The sequence below is a fragment of the Chenopodium album genome, chromosome 8, assembly GCF_948465745.1.
Source record: "Chenopodium album chromosome 8, dcCheAlbu1.1, whole genome shotgun sequence".
Lineage (NCBI taxonomy): Eukaryota > Viridiplantae > Streptophyta > Magnoliopsida > Caryophyllales > Amaranthaceae > Chenopodium > Chenopodium album.
Genome location: NC_137841.1, coordinates 37397889 through 37423871, shown reverse-complemented (window position 1 = coordinate 37423871; position 25983 = coordinate 37397889). Strand labels below are relative to the sequence as shown.

The window sequence follows — 25983 nt, the reverse complement described above, 5'->3', positions numbered from 1 at the left end:
CCTCTAGCATCCTCTTGTAAATCATAAATTATATATCAAAAACTTGCAATTAGTGTAGAACTTATTAAATAATAAATCATAAATCAAAAACTTGCAATTAGTTTTATATCTTTGCAATTTAGTATAGATGTTGACCGTTTACAAATTTATTTAAATCTAATGAGCATACGATCCCCATGTATATTATAATACTCGTATTAGTTGTATATAATAACAATTCATACGAATAAAATAATTTGGGTAGCCTAAAAAGTCAAATCTATATGTATACTTTTCTAATTTCAAAACAAAAAAAAATCTAGCAATAACAAGGTAATTTAGTTTTATATAATGGTGGGACTATTAGAAATTAAGATAGGGAGGTAAATTACATACCTACAAATGAAATGGAATTACCAACGAATTGAACTATACGTATGAAACAGAGAAGTTCCCCAGAATTTCGATGCTTGCCTTGAAATAAAATAAAAAAAAAGGAAAGAGAATGAAGAGGAGGAAGGACAGCTACAGAGAGAACTAGGGTTAGGTTGGAGTTCATAATAGGGTTTTTATACTACCTTTTCTTTTTTCTTTTTTTTTAAACTTTTTACCTTTTATTTTTTTTTACATAATTCTTTTTATTACTTCATCTTTTAGTAGAATTTTTTTCCCACAAGATCATTATTATTACTCCCTCCGTCCCCGATTGATAGTCACTATTGGTAGAAAATTATGGGAATTAATAAACATAAATAAGAGGTAGCAAAAGTATTATTAATACCAATTTAAAAATCCGTAATTACACTCCCTATTATTTTCACTATCAACATAGATTGTATATTTGTGCTTTACTTTCGTGCAAACTGAACTCGTGATAAAGTATTCATTTCATATACTACGTATCTTGTATATATTGTGCAATGCACCCTCATCCACCACCCGTGACATTGGTAAGTCACAAAAAGAGGCAGCAACTTACCAACAACATCAGCACAAAAGAGGCAAAGCAGGGGAGGGAAGAGAACCGTCGAAGGAGTAGCAGAGGGGACAAAACAGCTTTAGCCTTTGGTTGTATTAGACTAAAGTAGTAAAATGCCAAACAATAGTACTTGTATTAATTAAGGCTTGATTGCCATTTCTATGTTTGTTGTAGTAGTATAAATAGTGAAGCCTAGCAAGTAAGAGGTATCCAGAAAATTGTAAACAGAACATGGAGAGTTATGGCCTGAAGCCATATTTATCTTGCGCAAGCTTTAAGCTTATCAATTGAATATCCAACCTTTCGGCCTTATATTAGTATTGTCCCACGCTAGTCCGTTGCATATTGTCATAACTTAGGGTCTATTCTGTTCACCTTATTTTCACTTACGATTTCAGGTGTGATAAGTTCAGATAAGTTCACTTCATATTTAATAAGTTCTAATAAGGTTACCCAAGTACAAATTAAGACTAAAATAATAAGTGTTAATAAGGTTTAGTAAGTTCATATAAGTTCAGGTAAGTTAAGATAAGTTAGGTTAGTGAAAATCAAATGAATAGAACACACCCTTATAGACTTAATTATTGTATATTATAGATCATTTAATGTTTAGTTTGATAACTCATATGATTCGTAATATACTAATTAATATTACTTTAAACTTGTTGGAAATATGTTATATTGATAAAACTGAAGTTATTGGTTAAAAGTGCGGAGTACAATTGTGCATTATTGTAGAATTATAGGCGTTATACATCGCACGGTTATATACTCACTACATACATATGCAATAATTTATGCTTAAATAAAAAGAATTTACATAGTAACAATTAACTATCAATATGTATAATGTCAAGTTTTTAATATACAAATTGAATTAGTAATAAAGTAATTCTAACAACTCTAACAAATATCTTTAAAAAATTGAATCAGTAATAAACTAAACTAATAGTACATAACTCATAGCCTCATATGATTGTACAATTGATGAAGAGTTGTAAACTTGTAATAACCTAAAAAAAATGACATACTTTTTTGTATATATCACCATATGTAACTATTATTCGTCAATATATCACTAGCTCGTCTCACTTCTCACTTATATAGGTATGATAAGTCATCGATAATTATTCAATCTCAAGTTTCCTCAAAGATAAAAATTACACATAACTTGATCAAATGAGAAAACTAAAACTTCGTGCTTCGTAATTAATAATCTTGACCCAATAATAAGGTAAAAACTAAACAATATCTCTAGTTTTAAAATAACCTTATTTGGATATAAATTTGGTCAACTCAACCAAAATCCAGCCAAACACAAAAAGGAATTGAACCGAAATTGACCGAACCGAAATCATCCGAACCGAAATCAACCCGACCCAAATTCATCCGACCCGAAGTTACTCGGCTAAACCCGTTTCAAACCCGATCCAAATATATCCGAACCGAAAGTGAATCGATCTGAAGTTGACCCGACCCGTATCCGACCCAGACTCCATAGACCATGACCCGAATTTGACCTGACCCGAATTTGACCCGATCCGACCCGATCCAAGTTAAAAGGATAATTTTGATCCGAACATATCCGACCCGAACAGACCCGACCCAAACTCCATCCGGTTATCCGAATTGACACCTCTAGTTGTAAGGTATGTACTTTTCCGTGTATAGGATTTCCTCTCTTGCCCTTTTCTTTTTGGGGTTGATATAGAATTTATGTATCGCAATCCCTACTGATTTACATTTGGCTACTCTTAAATAAGGTATCAATCATAAATCTTTTACAAAGCTAAATATCATGGTATCTTATCGAAAGTACAAAATAGGAAATCATTGTAGGTGACTTGAAATTATTTTTATTCTTTCATCTTCTTTCTAGGATGTTGACATAAGCAAAGGGTTAAAGAATAGCATAATAATTTATGCAAAGATATATTCTAGCCTTTATAGGGCTTGATCTATGATATGTTTGGATATGGTAGTACTTGGGTGGAAATAAAAAGGTTGAAAGAAGGACATATGAACAGGATTATAAACCTTCTTCTGATTTAGTTAAAAGAATTAGATAAAGTATTAAGAAGTTTGGATATGTGCGTTGATCAAATTTCTCTTTATCTATACTTTTTATAGATTATAGCTTTGGCATGCTTGTCACTACCGAACTAGGTTTCTATGGAGCATATGCTAGTGGAAATCTGACCTACATTACTGGATCCTTGAACTTTTTATGTTTGGTTCTCATTCCATAAAAAGTATTGCTCAGGTTTTGGTAATATTGATTTATACATTTACTTGCGTAAAAATTGAACAATGGAACTTTTTGTATATGGAATGAATATAGTGCCCTTGATTGTTGGTTTAACTAAAGCCGAATATTATGAGTTGTCCACCCAATATCTAAAAAGATTCAACCTAAAAATGATCTGAAACCAAAACTTTTATTGATTATATATTAATATACATGAAGTAACATCAATCTTTCTTTTAGGTTTTTATATGGTGACCAAGCTCGGTTCTTCAAAGATGAAATTTACCCTGACGTGAAGCACTCAAAAATGGGTACTGTTGCAATGGCTAGTGCTGGGGAGAATTTGAATGCGTCCCAGGTAATAGGAGTTAGCGTACTTCAACTTTATTCTAACACATCTTGGATATGAAATAATGATAGTTTGCCTAGGAGCATTAGTACAATATTTTCTTCATTCAGAATTTCACCTTATGATACTGATTCTACTTGCAGTTCTACATAACATTAAGAGATGAGCTTGACTACCTGGACGAGAAGCATACTGTAAGTGAATTTTTTCCAGCGACTTCATCTCCTTTTCCGTTCCAATTTTCCTTTCTTTAGTCTCTTATTCAAACTGATGTTGCTGTATGTGTGCAATGACTGCTACCGGTTATTTTTGTTAAATCTGCTACCTGATCTTTATATGACTACATATATTTATATGTTTGCAGTTCAAGCACAATTTTCTGTGCCATTTCTTGTATTTTTGATCTCTCTTTATCCCCTCTCCTTTCTCCTACTTTTGATCTATGCTTTATATCCTTCTTTGACTGGTTATAAGGACGCCCTGAGTCATACATCAGCTAGTTTTTTTGGCTCTTTGTAGACTGAGGCATGTGATCAGGAAATCAATAGTTGAACTCATAGTTTTAAATTGCTTTTTTCTTTGGTAGCAGAAGAACTGTGTGTGTGTGTGCTCGCGCGCGCCTTAAGCTGCATCTCATCAAAATTGTCTCGCCTAGACCACAAAAGCGCATGACCCCTTATGCTTTGCGCCTCAATGCCTCCTTTTCAAACACTGCTCCCATAGGCCCCATTTGCTCTGGAATTCAAAGAAGGAAAGAAAAAGATGAAGCATTTTGTTTTATATTTTATGACTTCATCTATTCCATTTTCTATCAGCAAGGATTTCTCATATAATGGACAAATCTATTATCTTGAGTTTTGACAGTATATGGAATGTTGGAGATGATAATTTTTGTTTTTGTTGTTGTTTTTTAACCTTTACTGTGTTGGATTTGTAAAGAGTACAATTTGTGGTGCTTGGATGAAGGGGCCACAGAGAAATTCTGATGCCGTGCTTAATGGAAACCATTTTGGTCACAAATCCATGCTTATTTTTTGGGGGACTTATCAAGTAAATTATCGTGGATTGGCTAAACATTTTGAAGCCCCTTCTTGGCTAAGGCAGTTAGGTTTTTCAAAATATACATGGTTCATGGTAAATCTTGGATACCTTCGTGATTGGTTATTTTCAATATCCTTTACAATGCGATCATGGCTGAAATGTAATACCATGGGAGATCTGTAGAAACTGACCAGTTGAAATCTCGTTTTTCTATTTCATGGTAGATTGTCCTACTCAATTCTCCTCGTTTTTTGTTGACTCTCATTTGTCATGGTCGTGGAAAGTGGAAATAGCTTTATTAAAGCACGATCACTTTACGAGAAATACTTTCATCTCCTGTCTAATAAGGACTTTACAGTTCTGTTCAAAAGCATTCTTCAAGAACTTGTGGTATGTGAAAAGAAGAAATATTATAATGCTAAGAAGTGAAGATTAACATTGATGCTGCCTAATTGGGCCTTTGACAAGGCACTCTCCTTGTTATTTTGAAACCAACTATTGTTGCATTGTGTTCAACAGTTGAGTGGTGAAAGGAATTATATGATTCATTTACCATGCATGGTCAATCATTTTTTGTGTAATAATATATGATAGATTACAAAATTTTGGACCAACAATCTACCTTACCTCCTTGCGTATTGTATATGTTATAATCATTTTATAAAAAGACTTATTTTAGTTTAGATGATTACTTGACATGACCTCAAAACCTATTATAAAATGCTATCCCTTGCATGGGGTTCTTTCAACATTTGGTGGGGAGTTCTCTGTGTCATTTTCGTTGTCCTTTTTTCTTCCACTACCTTTTATGTTTACTAAACTAGATTGAGCGTTTTTGGAAGGGAAGGGATTGAATGATGGTTGTTATATGTCTTTGAAGGTCTCCTCAGTCCCATGGTTGTGTATATTGTTATTGACGCATGATCATCTAAAGTGACAAGGGTAACTTTATGTTGACTAGGTCTTTGGGGAGATTGCAGAAGGTCATGAAACACTAACGAGAATAAATGAAGCTTATTTGGATGAGAAGGGAAGACCATTTAAGAATATAAGGTGCACAATTTTAGTACTCCCTCCGTTCCTTTATTACATGCATGTATTCCTTTTTGTGGTGACCAAAATTAAGTGCTTGTTTCTATTTATAGGTGGTACTTTTTTACAATATTATTCTCTTTTTGATGATTTGTCACCCTTTTTCTTTTTCTTTTTTGTACTTTAACATCAATTCCCAATACTTTCTCTCTCTTAATTCCCAACCACTTTTTCTTTCTCTCTATCCCTCACTAACCCCACATGCATATTTATACTCTCAATTATTAGTTTTAAGGAATCTTTAACTTTCTTAATTCCCGTGCAAAATGAGAAATAGGCATATAGTAAAGGGAACGGAGGGAGTATAAATTTTCGTGATTCAAATTTAGTTCGATTTACTTATGACCATAATTCTAATACTGCATGTGTTTTTTATTTTTTATTTTTTTATGTTTGTTGTATCTCAACAGGATAAAGCACACTTACGTGCTTGACGATCCTTTTGAAGACCCTCCCCAGCTGGCCAGTTTAATACCTGATGCTTCACCAGAAGGCAAACCAAAAGAAGAGGTAATAGTTTTATTTCAATTTCTTTAATATCATAAGATGTCTGTCTTCTGTCGATTAGCTCGTATTCATTTTTTTATTATTTGATTTGCTTATTTTTTTGATATAAAAAGTCATATACTATCTATCTCTAATGAATTGTTTTGATACATATTCACAAATCCATTTCTGCATCTGTTTATTTCAGATTTAATACGTAGTAATAAAAAAGACCATTGCGTATTTTTTTTATAAAAAATAAACCGCTAAAGTTTAGGGGGCCGGTGTTGTAATGAACTGACTTAGGGGAGGGTATTATGGGTAGTTTAGGCCCTGTTCTCTTCACCTTAAAAAAATATTATTAAGTAAAAATAATTTCAGTCAGTAAAAATAAGTTCAGTTCAGCAAAAATAATTTCAGTTCAGTAAAAATAATTTAAGTTCAGTATAAATCAGTAACTTCAAAGAAGAAATATAACATGGAATCAGTAAAAATAATTTCAGTTCAGTAAAATTAATTTCAGTTTAGTAAAAATAATTTAAGTTCAGCAAAAGTAATTTCAGTTCAGCAAAAAAAAGGTGAAGAGAACGGGGCCTTAGTATGTTAGTAGTTATCAAATGTGGTATGGGTAATTTGGGAAATGTAGTATTATTAGGTTTGTAGTTTATAACCTTGGTATAAATAGAGAGAGGGAGGAAAGAAAAAGGTAGGCAAAAATTGGATGAAACTTGTTGAGAGTTGTGAGCTCAAGTCACTTTTGGAGAGTTGTGAGCTCAACTCACTTTTGAGAGTAATAGCCTCTGTAATCCTTCCACCATTACTAATCAATAGTAAAGCTTCCACCTTTCTCATTTCTTTATTAATAAACTTACCAAAAAGATCAGATTAATTAGCTAAATAAAGAACCAATCTTTCTCTTTATTTTACTGTTAGTAGATTGAGGAATATCAGTCTATTACACAACCTCTTATCAATTTGATCAAAGCCCAGAACTACTTTCTAGGCTGCCAAGCAGAAGACAGACAGCCGAAAGACCATTTCCTCTGTACGGAATCAAAGCTTTTTGATTTGTTACCTTGTCCAAATTCAAATAAATTTCGACCAAACATTTTTGCAATTCTCGTAAAACTCCAACTTAAAGATAGAAACTATATTGCCTCTATGTTTGACATGATCAACAACCTCATTAGCATTTAGCAACAAGAGCCATATCGAAAATTTGTTCCCTACAAAAAAAGCACGAGAATTTTGATCAGCTGTCTTGTTGAGATTTTTTTAGTAATGTGTAATAAAGCTTGTGTTGATCCTCAGAGAATTCCCGAAAAAGCTATTTAATATCTTGTTTATCACCTTGAATAAGGAGATTGAGGCAAAATCATATAGGCTGAAACATTAACTCCTTCAGCTTGATCCTTTTCTGAAGACATGATTGCTGTAGAATTCTTATTATGCCTTTTCCTCTACAGTTGAAAATCGATATGATTTATTATCCTCTAGCATGAATCTGTCATTGTTCAATCTTCAGCACTTATAATACTCAAACTTGCCTCTCTCACATATATGTTTGCTTGCATTTATCTCAATTTGAAGCCTTTGGACTCAAGGGTGATATGCAATGTTTTAGTTAGAGGGAAGCTAAACTCTTTCATAAATGTGTTCTTAGCTTTAAAATTGCACCTTGGGTACTAGCCTGGTAGCCTACTAGGCGAGTCATGGCAGAAAAATTTTCACCTTGGTGATAACATGGATATGAGTTGAAATGTTGAAAAATAATAAAATTTACTTCAAATTAAATTTTAATAGGTTTTTAAGAATTAATTTCTACCAAATTTAATTGCATTAGATTTTGTCAATTTGAAACTCAATTTATAAGCCCTAGAACTTCTAAAATCTTAATAAAAATTGGTAGCAATTGATGGTCAGCAACTTGTTTGCTACGTTAGTGAAGGGGTTGCCAGCTATTTCTGGTTAGTTCCGATACCATAGCTCCAGTGAACACGGTGGTCGTTAATGACATGTTCATTAGATGACTTCCATTTTCTCTCTCCGATCTGTCTCACACTCTTCTTTGATCTTACTCCAAAGAGAACAGTCATGTATTCACATGTAATCTGACTCATCTCTTTGATTGATTTGTCTATTTAAGTTTATATTTTAGGTTTTATGTTTTGTGTAAGATAAAACATACACAAAAGGTGTGCATCTTCAGCTCTTTGCCTTACATTTTGTACTTCGTGCCTAGGATCCAGGGAAAACCTTTTCTCCTCAGTACACCTTTGCACCTTTTAAAACTGATATCTGTTGCTGACCTTACACCATATGGCGAACTAAGACCCAATTCAGCTTCTTGCTCCATTGTTTTCTGAATCTTAAGACTTTTGTTAAGATCTGCTTTTCTTTCTGATTTTATTATAACTCTTTTTGGCATTATTTCTATTTGTGAATTTGTTGTGTTTCATATGCATAGGTTGATGATGATGTGAGACTTGAAGATGATTGGGAACCTATGGACGAACAATTACCTCCAGAAGAGCTGGAGGAAGCTATACGTACAAAGGAAGCACACTCTAGGGCTGTGGTTCTTGAAAGTGTATGTATTTTCAAAGATCTATTTTATTTTTCTAATTAATTAATCTGTTTACAATATAAAGATAACCAAAGAAGCATTTTCATATCTATTTTGTAACAGATTGGTGACATTCCAGATGCTGATGTAAAACCTCCTGATAATGTGTTGTTTGTATGTAAACTTAATCCGGTGACTGAGGTGAGTTTTCAGTATGTCCCTTTAGAAAAAAATTTCTTTTTAAATTGCCATCTATATTTTTGGATCCAGTAATTATCAGCTAAGACCTAGGAGAACTCCTATTAGGCTATTAGGCTGCCCATTGACATTAGTGTTGCCGAAGAAACAATAGAATGAAATGTAATGGCCACATGGTTGCTTATATTGCTCATTAATAATCAAGCTCTGAAGTGTGAATGTACATACTGGAAAATACACTTTATTTATTTTTATTATGTTTCCAAATATACTTACATATTGTAGTGATTAATGTAAGTGAAACTTTGATATTCATTACTATCATGTAATGAATCTACGTAAGCCTCCTTTAAGCTTTATCTATGCAAGGCACAATAACCAGAAGAGTACATGCTGTTTGGGGTAAAATTACCCTCTATATGTGGACCAATGCCACCGCGACATGTGTCCGCAAGCTCAGCTCTCTATGAGCCAATTAGAGCATGACACGTGTCACTCAATGATAGAAGAGTGATAATGGGCTCTAAGCCCATAAACCTAGAGCCTTTTAGGTTAAATGACCTAAAAGGCACATATCCCAACGCTCTATAAATACTGATCTTCACATCAGTTCAAGGGGAGTTAATTCATTCTCCAAGGGCCATGCCCCCCACAATCACTCTCCCTTCTCTCTATTTTATTCTCTAAAAATACATTACATCGATCACTAACTTGATCGTCGGAGGCGGACCTCCGGCCCCCCGGGGTCCGTTGTTTTGCAGGTGATCGGGCCGTTCGAGTGTTGCATTGCGGATCTGTCTCCCGAGGGACGTACATACCCTCCATTCGGGTACGTACAAAAAACCCCAAAACATTTGGCGCCGTCTGTGGGGAGGCACATCTGTAATGGCACAACGGTGGATCACCGACTTAATAGGGGGAACCTCCTTTAGGAGGCGCCAGGCGTCCTAAGGCTGGATGCTGAGTACATCAGGTGTCATGAGGCCGAATGCCAAGAGTCAGACGGTCAAGAAGGCCTGTCACACTAAGTCATGCATATTTTATTCTCTCAATGTAAGATTAAAAGGCAATGCCATTTGATCTAAGTTGGAGGATGGTACATTAGGGGTGAGACGGCTAAATTGGCCAACTCCACTATTTTAATCTGACTCATTTTATGAGTCGGCCGCATGCTCAGGCCACCTCAACCAGCCGGATGCATACAAGCGGTAGCCGCATGCTATTTTAATCATTGCTCATTTACTGAGCCAGCTAGATGCAACATTCGTACTCCACCATGAGACCATGACATCTAGCAAAATTAATTCAAGCCTATCCAAGCTGTTTGCTTGAAGATAGAACAAGCGGCATCCGATGCAATAAAGCAGGCGGCATGCGGCCAATCATTTTGATTGATAATTTGATACTATCAATATCACATATATTCACATATATTAACATATATATATATATATATATATATGTTAATAATTGTATTATACAAATTGTTTTTTCAAGAATAAACTCTTGAAATTAGTGGGGGACATGCGGCCTAACTTAAGCATCAATTCTCCATGAATGATGGGAATGCCGCATGTACAAGTATTATTTTATTCCTCTTCCATTTGCAACGGAATTCATATTGATATATGAAGAGCATAATGCATATGGCATTTGTGGGAAAGAGCGAGAGCCGCTCATTCATGCAAAGTGGAGCTTCATCTCCATATAGCAAAGATGGTGATCAGGTGGTATTCATTACCGGCCTTTGCACCGATCAATCAAGCGGCAGCCGACAACTTTATCAAATGTATCAACTTCATCAATGGTGGCAGCCGGTCACCGTCATCAATTATGCGGCTAATCTGTTCAAAGCTGGCTGCCATGGTTGCCTCGTTCAACCTCAAAGCCGGACGTTTGGTTGCTTGATTAATAGAGGCGGTAGACGAATGAAATAAGCCAAGTGCCTGGTTGTTAGTTCTCAAACAGCCTACTCTTCCCATTTGTTATTTTTCATATTTATTTATGACAAAGCTTTTGAAGAGTAATATCATATTTACAAGACTATACATACGACATTAATCTTCATGTATCTAAGTATATATAAACCGCATGTAATAGCATGAATTAGTGAATTACTGATTACAGCCGCCCTTGTTAATCATCAAGCGGCACCATTGAGTTCATCACTATCATTATTCAATCATTACCAATGATTGAATTTGTCTTTTGTTATTCACGTGGATGACAATAATATACAAGCAGCAAAAAGCTTGCTTGAATTCTCAAGCATGATGATTGGTATTATCATATTTTAAGATGTATTATCAATGCAGCAGTCGGCACTTGATCATTGAGGCAGCCGGCACTTGGTACCCGAATGACCATGAAGGATGAGCAAGTTAAATCACCTTGTGATAGTAGCCAAGCGGCATTATACAGCCAAGTAGCTTCTCCATTAGTCAGGAGCCCAAGCTTACTCTTATACAAGCGGCAATATGCCGACTCAAATTCAACCTGATAGCATAATGAGAATGGTGGCATTATGATCAATACTATCATAGACACTAATAATGCAATTATCTTTCAAACATGTACTCATGTAAGAAGTGCGGTACAAGCGGCAAGGGGTGTGTGGCAAAAATGCCGTATATATATATTGCTACCCCTTGTACTATTCTCAATTGAAGCACACAGCCAGCCCAAGTTGCTCCAATCCAAGTGGTAAAAATGCCGACTCGAATTAAAGCAACCGGTTATCACTATAAAAGGTGACGGTTGGTGATCACAATCAAGGCGGTTGCAGGGCTGCTTTGTTCCCGATTACGCCGAATGTGGGGCTGCATCCTACTTCAGCTAAGTCCGGCTGTAGGGTTACTTTGCGCCTAACCAAGCCCAGCCGTAAGGGCTGCTCTGTTATTTTATCAAAGCCGGCCGCGTGGCTGCTATGTTTTTCATATAAGTGGTTGCTTTAATCACCTTCAAAGCCGGCTGCAAGGGTTGCTTCGCGCATGCTCAAGCCGGCTGCATGGATGCTTCGCTCATCAAATAAGTACAGCCGTAGGGGCTGCTTTGTTCTTCATAAAGACCGGATGTTTCATTGGCTCATTGAGCTCGATGACTGGGGCTGCTTTGTTCCCCTACACATCCGGATGCTCTGATCATCATTATCATCATTGTGAGCTTAGTCTAACGGCTACTAAGCCAAATAAGTTGCAAACTCAGTGACATGATTGTCAAGCGGCAACTAAGTGCCATGCTAAACTCAAATACAAGCGGCATAAGAGCCGAGTGAAATGAGCAAGCTCCCCTTAATGTGAGGGAAACCTCAATCTCTTGTATCCGAGCAGCAACATACATACATAGTCATCTCTTAGCTTAAAAGCCGAGAGGTCGATACGTTGTGCAAGGCACCCGACCATGGAGCCGAGTGTGATGCCAAGAGTTTGCTCAAACATGTGTGACATGGCTGGACAGCTACTTGGTTGAAAGACCGCATGAGTATTATGCGAATCAATAATTATCATTATTATGATTATAAAAAAAAAAAAAAAAAAAAAGCATGCGGCACTACTTAAGTATATATTATACATGGGTAGCATACTACTTAAGTATATATTATACAAGGGTCAGACGGTATTGAATCTCGGCTATACACAAGCGGCTCTAATGCCAAGTTGGATGTGTTCGTCCATGTGAGCAGGGGCTGCTTAGCTCCCATTACCTATAGCAGGGGCTTCCTTTTATATAAATTAGTGCTATCAAGGAATACATGTCAAAGAAGCAGAGCATCTGGCTACTACCGTCTGACAGCAGCTCTAGCCCGTTTGTAACACTAAAACATGAAGCCATTGTGGTATTTTGTTACACTCGGCACTTTGCAAGCTTACCCAAGCAGCCGCAAATGGGAAAGAGCAGCCGGATTTCGAGAACTTGCGTCCTATCTTGTATGAGTTAGCATAGGAGGCAAACTAAATTGAAAGCAAGCGGCAGATGCCGCATGGCGCTCTAGCAAGGAGCTGAAATATCTCCGACTCCGATTTTTAAGCATTTAAAGCAACTCCAAATCCGGCTGTGATTGCATATGCTCCAGGCAGAAAATACGTCGACTCACCTTAAGGAGTCCAGTGGGCTAGCAGCATTATTATGAGCTGCAAGTTAACTTAAGTAGTGTGGAGCCGTATGTTTATATGTGAAGTTGCTCTCTCATATAAGTGGAGCAACATCACCTCAAGAGTATGTATCTTACTCTCACCGATGAGAGCATGAGAAGCCGCATGTATATGTAAGAAGCCGCATGTATATTTGTGGGATCGACTCTTTGGGAGTATTATGGTCAAGCGGCATAAATGTCAAGCAACCTTCGTATTCGGTTAAGCTCGGCAACCGGCCTTTCATGGTCCTTCAAGTAAGACGGTTAAAGCTTATTTGAATATTATTATTATTATTATTATTATTGAATATTGATTCATTAATTAAATAAACTAAGTTAAAAACTTAGTAGCTAAACTAACGTCCAAGTGACGTGAGGCCAATGGCCGGATGATAAACTAAGTTTAAAACTTAGTAGCTAAACTAACGTCCAAGTGACGTGAGGCCAATGGCCGGATGATAAACTAAGTTTAAAACTTAGAAGCTAAACAAACGTCCAAGTGACGTGAGGCCAATGGCCGAATGATAAACTAAGTTTAAAACTTAGTAGCTAAACTAACGTCCAAGTGACGTGAGGCCAATGGCCGGATATTATTATTATTAGAGGCCGACAGCCACAGTCTGCTCCAACATGAGTATGACCGTCTGCTCCAACATGAGTCAGATAACCGGCGACGTCCATTCGGGCGAATTCGTCGAGGAGAAGCATCTCCCATTTGGGTGGCACATTGCTCTACTAAAACATCAAGCAGCCCTACCGAATGCTAAGGCAGCACTCGCAGTTGTTTGATTTAATCTAAAGTGAAATCTAAAAAGCAGAGTTTTCCAACTGTTCTAGTACAAATGGAAAACGGCTATTGTTTCATGATTAGAGGCTATCGAGGCCAATGGCCGGATAATAAACTAAGCTAAAAACTTAGTGGCTATACAAACCGTCTTAAAAAGACATGAGGCTAATGGCCGGATGGTTATCTGTTTTCTATAAATTTGTCTGCTCCAACATGAGTAAGGCCGTCTGCTCCAACATGAGTCAGATAACCGGCGACGTCCATTGGGGCGAATTCGTCGAGGAGAAGCATCTCCCATTTGGGTGGCACATTGCTCTACGAACACATGCAGACGACAAAGATTGAACGACCTAATTGGTCAACTCATAGTCGCCTGACCTGGGTAATCTAAAGAACGACTAAGTTTTCGGGAACCGAATGTCTAAAAGACATCAGTAGGTGACCGGCCGAAGTTCTTACCTAGATTACCTTCAGAAACTATACAAGTCCTCCCAATGGGGTAAAAGGACATTGAAAGTATAATTACAAAACTTTCCAGGCGGCCATTTGCCTCCTGTCTTGTCAGGCGGCCATTCGCCTCCTGCCTAATGAGATATCAAACGTCTCGAAAATATCCTACCATAGTGGGGCATAAAGAAATGAAAGTCGTCATCTGTCTAGTTCAAGCGGCAATCATTATTATGATTGATTAACTTAGAAAATGTCATACCATATAAGGTATCAAATTTTCCAAGTTAATCAAATCTCTCTTTTATTGACCTAGACACATGCCGACCAAAGAGCTTTTGAACAAGCGGCAAAGCCTTGATTTCGAAAGGAGCAATTCCTCTTGAAAGAGAAATTACCCCTTCCGAGGGGCTAATGTTTGGGGTAAAATTACCCTCTATATGTGGACCAATGCCACCGCGACACGTGTCCGCAAGCTCAGCTCTCTATGAGCCAATTAGAGCATGACACGTGTCACTCAATGATAGAAGAGTGATAATGGGCTCTAAGCCCATAAACCTAGAGCCTTTTAGGTTAAATGACCTAAAAGGCACATATCCCAACGCTCTATAAATACTGATCTTCACATCAGTTCAAGGGGAGTTAATTCATTCTCCAAGGGCCATGCCCCTCACAATCACTCTCCCTTCTCTCTATTTTATTCTCTAAAAATACATTACATCGATCACTAACTTGATCGTCGGAGGCGGACCTCCGGCCCCCCGGGGTCCGTTGTTTTGCAGGTGATCGGGCCGTTCGAGTGTTGCATTGCGGATCTGTCTCCCGCGGGACGTACACGCCCTCCACTCGGGTACGTACAAAAAACCCCAAAACATCACCCGTCAAACTGTAAATAAAGAGAAAATGTATAAGAAGAGAAATCATTGAAAAATGTGTTATGTTCAATGCCCCCCCTCTCCCTCCTCCCCCCTATTGGCCCTGTATTGTTGAGTCCCGGCTAGGGTATATTTTGCTTTGCACCCGAGTTGTTGGATAGTTGAAATACTTGACCGGTCTTGAGGGAACCACTCATCTCAGGTTTGGTCATAGGGTACCAAAAATCCTCAAATATTTGTGTTTGAAAAAGTCTTCCAAACTTAAATCCTTGATAAACATAGATTACAAAATTTGCTACTAAGTCCCAAATGCCGTCAACCAACAGCCAATGAATTACAGGTGTAAATAAGTTAGTTACTAAGATATGTATCTTTTCTACTTGGTAGATATTTGGAGTTGTTGCCAATGCATGATATTGTAAGCTTAGACTACATTATTTGCATGGATTCACATTTATCTTTATAGTTTATGATAAGCATGGGGCGTTTATCTAGTGTTGAAAATTGTGTGAATTTATTAAAATAATAATTACACTCCATCTTCCTCCGTTGAAGCTGACTTCTTGTTCTTGCATCTTCTTCCTTCCACAATTTCCACCACTTCCACTAGACACCACCATTTCCAGGGGGTTTGCTGCCAAATCAAACAAAAACCCTATGAAAAAGAGTGTAATTAAGGGCATGGTCAACCCAAATGGGAGGGCTGAGTGCTGACTAAATCCTCCATTGAAGCTTGCATTAAGATTAATTTTTACCAAATACCAATAAATCTCTTTGAACACCATCCCCCATTTGCGAGGGAAGCCCTAACAAGTCACTGGAAGCTCCTCTGGCAGGGAATAGGTTTTTTTTAATCCAAGTTTGACAAGAAATCCTTCTTCAGAACACAGCCGAATGCAGAGAGAGAGAGCTCCAGTGTGAGGAGCAGACGCTCCAAGCACTCAGCCAAGACTCTCCATTGCAATATGGAGTGGGCGGTCTAAGGCTGTAAGCTGCAAGCCGGACAACTTAACTTCCAAGCTTATAACTTCTTCATTTCTCGCCAATTGACCTATCAATGTAAAGCTCTTGGTCTATTTTCATCTCTTATTGGTATTGGTTTAGAATTCTTTGTAGTAAAGAAAATATTGCTGTGTTTGAAGTGGAGTGCTGCAGTTTTGATCAAGTACTAGACCCCCCCCCCCCCCCCCCCCCCCCCCCTCTTTTTTATAACTCTTGTTTCTGTATTTCTATTTCCCATCATCAACTGTAATCTCAAGACACAAGTATCAGTGTTAGTCACCTAAGCCAATTTACAAAGTAGGATATTCATCCAAATAGTCAAACACCACAAATTGGCTCATGTACCCTTACATTTTGTAGATTTCCATCTTGCATAATTCATCTCTTATCAATATGCTTAGCAGTTTTGACTTTTGACAATGAAATGGAATGATTGATGCGCTTGTATAACAACCATTATCCAAAGCCTGATATTGTTACAAAACATGGTAGGAGTAGATCAGGATTAGCATGTTGAAAATTCCTTTTAGAACAGTCTTTGAACACCATGTACTTAGTTCCATGCCCTAAATGCCTTCCCAACCTTCATATGGAGAGATGCAAATCAATTCTCCAAGGCCCTAATATTGGGAGCTGGGAGCTGAGTTTCCATTTTAACTCCCTCTTGATTATTGATATTTTTTTTTTTTTTTTTTTATCTGTACTCTGTAATTTAATATTTGTGTTACTGTTTATGTAGGATGAGGACTTGCATACTATATTCTCACGGTTTGGAACTGTTACATCGTAAGTGAATATACTATTTACCTTACTATTGATCATCCATTAATTTGAGGTTGTTTCTGACTGAATGGTTTACTCAGGGCTGAGGTCATCCGTGATTTCAAGACTGGTGACAGCCTGTGTTATGCTTTCATTGGTAAGTAGAATGTTGTTTAATTTATAAGATTATGCATTTACTAGCAGAGAGTGAAAGTCACAATATATAATGTTAAGCTAGCATTAAATGAGAACTATAACTTTAGTTAGGGACTTAGGGTTTCTAGAATAGCAAAGGGAATTGTTCTCTTTGTTTTTATTTGTGTTTTAGTTCACTATTCTCCTTTTCCTATTATGTTTAATGGAATTAAATCATACTCATCAATTTTTATTCACTCCAGCCCAAGTATATTTAACTCACAATAAGTTATTGTGCTTAGGTTCCGACAACATAACTCATTTAACCATTCCCTTTTTCTTTTCTTATCTTTTCTTTTTGTTATTTTGGGGATATATAAAAACACTTGTATGCCTCATCACATTCCGATGCAGTATGTTTGTTTTTGGAATGGCGTATACATTTCAAAGATGCAGAGATATGTGACGAACATTTCTGTGCCTAATAGCCAAATGCTCTAACCCAAGCTTGGACTTATATTCATAACTCAACTTCTAAATGACCCAACTTGAACCGACCCAACCTGGAAAATGTTATGGATGATATTGATAAAATTTGGCATATCAAACCAAATGGCAATACAGCTGAATTGTGAATAGTGAAGAGGACCAAAGACTTAATGTACCTGAGTACCTGACCAAAATAACTTTGTACCCAAATGTGAACCGGACCAAAATTTTCCAAACTGAATGACTAATCTCCCATCTCTAAGTTTGAATCAAAGAGCCAAATTTTGCACTTGCAGTTGTAGAACTTCAGATTTAAGATTAAAAACATAAAGTTGGTAGACTTAATTCCATGAATCATGCAGCTTTTCCATGCCAATAAAAAATATTTGTTTCAGATCGTCGCTCAAGTAGCATCTGAACCATCTTTAATAAGAGGGAAGCCACTGAATTATCCAAAGCCCAAAACATTCCCCACCATCCATCAGCCTCCACGCCCTTAGAAATATGGACTTCGTAGCACCTGTTTGGACATTGTTCAATGGTAATTCACCTTATTCTTCCGGTGCTACCTCTATTAAATGTGAACGCTCTTTGTTAGAAGGGTCCACCTAGCTAGACTGTCACCTGTTCTTTACCCCCCTTCATTAAACATGAGTCCTCTTGTCTCTTACGCTATCCACTCCATCTCTTGCAAACGGAATAGCAAAGGTGGCTTTCCATGTTAACTGAACATGGAAAACTAAAGATACCATGAACTCGGAAATGCTTGCACCATAAGGAATAAGATTCAAACTACAATTTGAATGAATGCTTAATTAGTCATAGCAACATAGCAAAAAGATGTATTGAACAGCATAACCAGTGTATATTTCAATGTTCTTTTTTTTAAATTTTCTTTTGACCATGCTATGTTATTAAACGGAAGATGCTACTGAATGAAGGATTACAATGGAGAATGGACTGAATCATTTAACTCCCTGAAACACCCTTATGCTTCTACTTGGTCTTTTATGCTTAGTATTGTTGATGCTTAAATTGAATTTTACTTCATGCATGCTAAAATATTTTATAATTACATATTATCACTTAATAGCTATCTGTGATGACTGACTTGTCAATAATGTTTAAATGTAACAGAGTTTGAGAGTAATGACGCTTGCGAGCGAGCTTACTTCAAGGTTTGTTATAGCAGAGGAAACATATTACATTTTTGCTGATCTTCATAGATTCTTATACTGATATAATATATATAATTTGTTTTCTAGTTTTTATTTAGAAAAGGAACATACTTGGGATAACTAATTCATGGTATGTGGAATGGGTACAAAATGCAATTCATCAACAAATCTTGTTAAATTAATCCAAAACTCTTTGTTTTACCAATTCATATGTACCAATACGTATTTTTCGAATCATAAATGGAATCTAGCAAATTTGGTTACACTGATTCAGGAATAAAAATGGGTGGGAAGATTCTTAAGTTGATATAAGAGAGGGGGGGGGGGGGGGGGGTAGAAAATGATAATCATATCTAATTTTCTTGGGAATGCAATTTGAAATGGTGGAATAAGATACTTGGAAAATAGAAACTGGTAATCATCTCCTATTTCTTGGAAATGCAATCTTAACTGGTGCAATACGATACTTGGAAAATAAGGAAAACTTAGTCAGGTTTAATTAGCTTCAGGTTATTAGCTCCAATTTCCAATAGTTTGTCTATCATACCCTTAAAGAAGAGAATAAGGTTTGGTGGACCTTATGTAACTTGTACTTTGTCTTCTTGTAGATGGACAATGCACTAATTGATGACAGGAGGATAAAAGTTGATTTTAGTCAAAGTGTTTCTAAGCTCTGGAATCAATTTAGACGGAAAGGAACTCAAGGTAAAAAAATGCTCTGTTGCTTTTCTTCCCCCTCACCCCCTCTTGTTTTTTCTTCTCTTACTTTGAGTTTGGCAATTTAATTCTGTTGGTGCCGGGAAGAAGGTATAAATGCCAAGTTATTTTTTTTTTTTTTTTTATTGTTTAAAGTCATTTATCTTCTTTATAGTACCAATTCCGTAGGATAAAGCTACAGCTCAGAACATGAAATAATGATAGAGGCCATTTCTGTACATAAAAATGGCACTAGATATATTATAGAACTATAAATTAACACATCAGCTTTTAAAATATGTTGGTTAAAGCCATCATGCATATATGTTTGGTAGATCATCATGAATAATCTCATCTTGAACATCGTCACACACAATTGGAACATCAATTGTTTCAATCACCCTTGCTTCGAGCTCTTTAGCACCAACATGTTTCTCTTCATCACTATCCTTTTGACAATCTTCCTCCATCTTCTTTTCGAACCCTTTTGCATTCATGGACATATTAGAAAGATGATTCTCCTTAGCTTTTGAACAGTTTTCATTAGGAGACAAAGGAAGCAATTTAAAACGTTTCTTTCCTACCTTGACCGAGTAAATATTGGCCTCACCATCATGCTTCCCATGTCGATCAAATTGCCATGGTCTACCCAAAAGAATGTGACAAGCATGCATAGGACAAACATCACATAGCACTTTACCATGAAATTTACCAATTGGAAAAGTGATTAAGGCTTGTTTAGTACCTTAATATCACTCTCATCACTAAGCCAATGAAACTTGTAGGGCTTTGGATGGTCGGTTGTAGGCCAATCCAATTTATTGATCAACATTGTAGACACGACATTGGCACAACTTCCTGTGTGGATCTTCACATCACATAGACATTCCTCCACCTTGCACCTTGTCATAAAAATTTTCTCCCTTTGATTTTCTTCAACAGGTACGGGCTTAGAGTGCAAAGTTCTCCTAAGGACCAAGCTTTGGCCTTGTGTTTCTGCATCTAACTCCTTGACATTATCCTCCTCTTCTTCGAAATTCTCTACTCCTTGCTCGGCACCAACCTCCATGTATACATCTTGCACATATTCTTGGGGCACAAATCGCTTCTTTGTGTGTTTCTTGAGTTGCTCCCAAGTGGTAATCTTAGAACGATCTTCCTTGCGCCTCTTTTTCTTCAAGTTATCATACCACAAACTAGCGTAGCTTGTGAGTTTTAATTTGGCGATCTTGCACTTTTTTCTCTCGTCATACTTCTTGCAATCAAAGAATGCCTCGGCTTTTCCAACCCATTCAAAGTATTTTTCAGGCTCTATTATGTTCCCACTATATTCTGAAAAATCAAGTCTCAAACTACGATAATCATCCTTTGGTCTATCTCTCCTCCTTCGCCTTGGAGATTCATCACCTGAAGAGTAATCTTTGCATGGCTTCCTAGGCTTCCTCCTCTCACGTTCTTCCTCACTTGAACTTGAGGTGGAACTACCCTTCCTTGATGAAGATCTATCACGCCGATCAACTCTCTTCAACAATTCTTCCACCTGTTGTGTCAAGGCTTCTAGTTGTCGATCCCTTCGCAAATTATGGGCTTGTTCTAGGGTCAAACCCTTAGGAACCTGTGGTATCTCTTCGTCACTCATAACTCCTACACTAACATGGTTAGTTTATGCAAAATTCTTGATTAAAATATCAAATCTTTGATCAATAATTAAGTAAAACAAAACCGGGCTCTCAACCGCAAATTAGTGCAGCAACACCGAAAGTTTGAGGTTGTGTAGGTCGCGATACTCAACCAATTGCTACGACATTTTTTGACGTTTTTAGAGTCCAACGCAAAAAGAATCACTAAAAAATTCCCAGCCAAACGTTACCGTTTTTTTTTTCTACCAAAAGCATGCCAACCTGGAAACTAGTGCAGCAATACCAAATGTTTGAGGCTGTGCAGAACTCGTTACTTGTCCAAAAATTACGAAATTTTAGGACGTGATAGCTGAACGTTTTTAGAGTCTACCCTCCAAATTTCAGCTAAAGATACTCAGCCAAACGCTACTGGTTTAATTTCTACCCAAAGCGCTCAACCTGATACCAAGATGATGTGAATTATTGATCCGAAAATCAACAAAACACAAGGGATAAGTTTAAGCTTAATTCTATACAGGAAATCCACCAATCAACTAAGAATCCACCTAATTAATTAATCCAAACGAATGTTTTAAACTAAAACAAGCAAAACAACAATTGATTCGCAAATCAACCAAAACTTAAGTATAAAACTTAAACAATTAATCTGAATTTTTGTGTATTATTATGTGTCTCTTTAAGCCACGAAATTCCCCTTATTTATAGGCATAAGAGGCACTACTTCTACTCCTACAAGGACAAGGTGTTAGAATCCGCCTCTTTCTCTATGTATCCCCTTCCTTTTCCTTGTATTTTCCTTAGGTTTTACCTTCTAAGTCTTTCCTTTTTATTTTCTAGACTCTAGGGAGTATTATTGTGTTACTGTAGTTTCAGTATTCACTTGTATTTCTCTATGCAATCAATATAAAGCTCTTTAAGGAGTGATTGGTTATTGAATCATAGCTCCTGACCCCATTGCTTTGCTTTAAGACTTGTGTGTTGTTTTAAGCCTTTGTAGATATTGTGCTTACCTTGTTTTAAAGCATCCCCCACCAAACCAAGAAACCTCCAAAAGACGCCTTCATCTCGTCGGTTCCGCTTGTGCCCGCTTTGAAGCATCGGCCGTCACAAGCCCCGATTCCGCACCCGTGGTTGACGAGTGCTTCCTTGAGATACCCTTGGTCCGTGTTGCTGTGTGCTCACGAACCTTTCCTGCTCTAGGCTTGCGTCCTTGTCGTCAATAGACAAGTGCGCGCCGCACGATCCGGTGTCAAAACATTCAGATCGTGACACTAGGACAAACCCCTAACCTTGTGCTCCAAGCATCCTAATTAGATACTTCTAACTAGAAAAGGAAAACACTCCTAAACAAACTCTAATTAACTAAAAACATTCCTAATAACCTTAGGAAGTTTACAGAAACTAAATAACAGAAAATAAAGCTAATCCTAAGTGCTTAAACCAAGAAAAACCCTTTCAAGTGAAAGGTAAAAACTTGCAAGCAAAACTCTAGAAAAAAAAACCTAAGTATGGAAAATCTTCCATTTCAAGTCAGAGCCGAAGCTCGATGCACGCGCCACCATGGAGGTGCACGCGTCTGTCCACGGTCAAGAAGAGTCCAAGCAGGAGCAGCGTGGGGCCTGAGTCGGCGCGTGGCAGCCGCAATCTTCGTCGAAGTCAGATGTGTCATTTTGTCTTCCTTGTAAATCATGCTTCTTTCTTCCCCATTTCAGCTATTGAACCTTTCCTTGTTTGGACAACCTACAATAGAGTTGTTTGGACCTTCTAAAAGTGTATTTAACCCTTCAAAAGAATTAACCTTTGATTCACATCACGTGGAATGATGAATTCTTCCATTGGTGGGGTCTAGGTATATTCTATTTTGTGGATAGCCTTTCTAGTAGAAGGCTGGCTGGTGTAGGGTAGGCTCCCTATATCACCTGTTAGTCCCAATGTAGGCTTAAACAAAGTTGAAAGTTGTTGTGGCTTCTTGTATGTGAAGAAGTGATTGCCATGGAAGCACTGTATAAGATTTTGGTTCTAGTAAAATGACAAACACATAATACCTGTCAGTTTTGTATTGGAATTGTGGAGACTCGAATATGGATGAGTAGATGACCTATGGCACCTGTATTCTTCACACCTTGACTTATCCATTTCATCATCATACCTGTGTCGCTTTGTTGAGCGTGTTATGATCCTCAAAAACAGCAGAAAACCTATGGGAATTAGGCATGTCTGACAATAAAGTACATCACTTGTACCAAGTCCAAGTAACAGCTTTGGTGTATATCATAAATCTGTTTAACAGTGTTTACAACCAAAAAGGCTCTAAAACATAGTTAAGATTTTCAACCAAATACTAATTGTGTTTACCGCCAAAGAACTATTTCCCTCCATTCCTTTTTCATATTGGAAATTTGGCAGCTCTACGATAAACCAATGATAGCTTCTAAAATGCCTTGTTTCTGTCATGTGTAGGAAGAGGATGCTTCAAATGTGGTGCACTAGATCATGTTGCAAAAGATTGCTCCATGGGAGAAATGCCTGGTCAGCATCAGAAATATGTTCTAAAAGAAGATAATCAGCAGCATGGTGGAAATAGAGATGCAGGGTTAGTTTTCAGCAGCTATTGATGAATCTGCACCTATTCCCTTGAGGATGGCTCTTTACCATGTCTAACAATGTTTGCCATTTTTGCAGCTATGAGATGGTGTTTGATGAAGATGGTGGAAGCCCAAAAAGAGAAAAGAGGCACCGAGATTATGAGCCAGATAGGAAACGACACAAATCTGAAAGGAGGGATCACGGTGATGATAAACACAGGCGTGATGGGAAGAATAGAGACTCAAGGGACAGTGAGAGACGTCGATACAAAAATGATGATCATGATGGGCATGGTGGCCGAAGGGATGAAAGGGAGAGAGGTTATAGTTATGTCAGGGATGGCAAGGAAAGAGAGAGAAGTCATGGGAGGGAAGACAGGAATCGGAAAGAGAGTAGGTATGATCGCAGGATTGACCAGGATTGCCGAGAGAAGAAAAATGATGGGGATAACAGAAAAATGACTGAAAATATAGGTATATTGAGCAAGAGAGATGGAGCTGATAGGAGTAAGGACAGGGATAGGAGGAGAGATTCAGATTTTTATGAGCCAAGCAGAAAGGAAGAGCAAAATCAGAGAAGAAGCTCAAGAGATTACACTCATGGCAACAATGAGAGGCGGCGAACTGACAGGAGGTGAACTTTGTCGATCCGATTAATAGAGATGCTTCTGATTTTGTAAGCCAGTGCCCTCTTGATCTTGCTTCTTGTTTTTTGTGTCGATACCTAGCTTACAGAGAGACAGTTGAGTACCCTTATCTACTGTAGTTCTCAGTTTGTAATAGTATTAACAATATACCAACTGGTACAAAGTTAAAAAGAGGAGAAATCGGCCATATTGTAATGAAATTTTTGACCGTGAATTCGGTGAGTAGGAAATTTGAACTTTTTGAAGTTACTTTCTTTCTTTTCACGAGATGCATGTACAACTTATAGGCCTTCTTTGATTAAAAGCAGAAAAAATGTCCACTGGGGTTAGAAGACGAAATTTGCTAAGTTTGAGTACAGGAATTACTTTGGTTTTATGTGTTTATGGATTATTTGCTTTTCAATTCACTTTTGATAAATCAAAGCCCAATGTCTGTTTTTTTTTTTTTTTTTTTTTTTTTTTTTCTCTTTTCTCTCACCACTAATTGACCAAACTCTTCCCAGTCTCTCATTTATCACATCTCCAAAATAGGCATGCTGCATGCATTGAGATTTGAGAACGATTAACTTTTTTTTTTTTTTTTTTTAGGGCAGAGTAACAAAAAACATGTTTGATCATTAGCCTTTAAGAAAGTTTAGCTTTTAGTTTAGGGTAGAGTAACAAAATTCATGTTTGATCATCAGCAAGAAATTAATATGCAACGTTCAAGTTTATTACTAATATCATCGACCATTGTGTCGGTAGTACCTCTTATAATTCATTGGTAGATCGATTTGTCCGTGTTGGTATTGGCCTTGTGTTCAAGCAGAAATAATTAGGTGGATGCCATCAAATTAGGTATTGACTTTTTAGTTGAATCTATTCACTTTTTAGTGGAACGTATTGACTTTGGACACTATTTAAATAAATTATTTTGATTTCTTCTTGTTATGTAGTGTTAAGAATGAAACATAATTATGTGAGGTTTCAGTAAATTTGTTTCAACATATGTATTCTATCTATCAATGTTTTCTATATAATTTTGCTTATTTGTGATTGAAGATGTAGATAGTTGAACATATATATTGGCAAATGTGTCTAAAATAATGTGTCAACTGATATAAAACGGAGGATAACGATTCGGAAAGACAAGCGCCGAGCAAAAGCGTCCTCTCCCTAGTTTGTATCATTTTGTACAGAGAGAACGTTTGGTACATACTCCATTTCCTGGAAAGAGAAATAAGTTATATGACTTGTATGATTGTATCACTGCAACTCTTAATCTTCTTTTTCTAAATAAAAAATAAACAAATAAAAACATAAATAGAAGATGCATTTCCTTTTAAGCAAGAAGAGATTACGTTAAGTTGGTGATAAGCTTTCATTACTTTTCCAAATCCAACCATGAATCGTCAAGTATGAGTGATCCAACACTTCACAACAACTTTCTAATTATGCACGTAATCGATGATTAAATTATGGTGCCATTGTGACATTCTACCTACATTCTTAAGATATGATTTGTTTGCATTTAAGAAGCAAATTGACATGGAAGACAATTCTACTTCACTTGCCCAAAGAGTTGGGTTAATCTTCAGCAGTTAAGAAATAGCAGCTTTGCTTTGTTTTACCATGCGCGTGGTACAATGGTTGTACAATAAAAATTGCCAACAAAATTTCTATAAATTTTT

The 25983-nt window shown here is 37.0% G+C and overlaps 1 protein-coding gene across 3 annotated transcripts in view; it reads left to right on the top strand.

The window, feature by feature from the left end:
- Window positions 1–24764, top strand: part of LOC145641824 (peptidyl-prolyl cis-trans isomerase CYP59-like) — a 28708-nt gene extending 3944 nt beyond the window's left edge. The window contains exons 1-13 of one of the 3 annotated variants that reach the window (XM_081692800.1): window positions 3482–3564; window positions 3699–3749; window positions 4142–4689; window positions 5558–5649; window positions 6099–6198; window positions 8642–8764; window positions 8864–8941; window positions 16921–16967; window positions 17045–17100; window positions 18705–18745; window positions 19354–19450; window positions 23542–23674; window positions 23764–24764. In XM_081692800.1, the coding sequence (XP_081548926.1) occupies window positions 4516–4689; window positions 5558–5649; window positions 6099–6198; window positions 8642–8764; window positions 8864–8941; window positions 16921–16967; window positions 17045–17100; window positions 18705–18745; window positions 19354–19450; window positions 23542–23674; window positions 23764–24304 (1482 nt within the window). In that variant the 5' untranslated portion in view covers window positions 3482–3564; window positions 3699–3749; window positions 4142–4515 and the 3' untranslated portion in view covers window positions 24305–24764. Of the gene's footprint in view, window positions 1–3446; window positions 3565–3698; window positions 3750–4141; window positions 4690–5557; window positions 5650–6098; window positions 6199–8641; window positions 8765–8863; window positions 8942–16920; window positions 16968–17044; window positions 17101–18704; window positions 18746–19353; window positions 19451–23541; window positions 23675–23763 lie in introns of those variants that run through there. The other 2 variants (XM_081692802.1, XM_081692799.1) reach the window with 2 other exon arrangements.
- Window positions 24765–25983: the final 1219 nt, after the last annotated feature.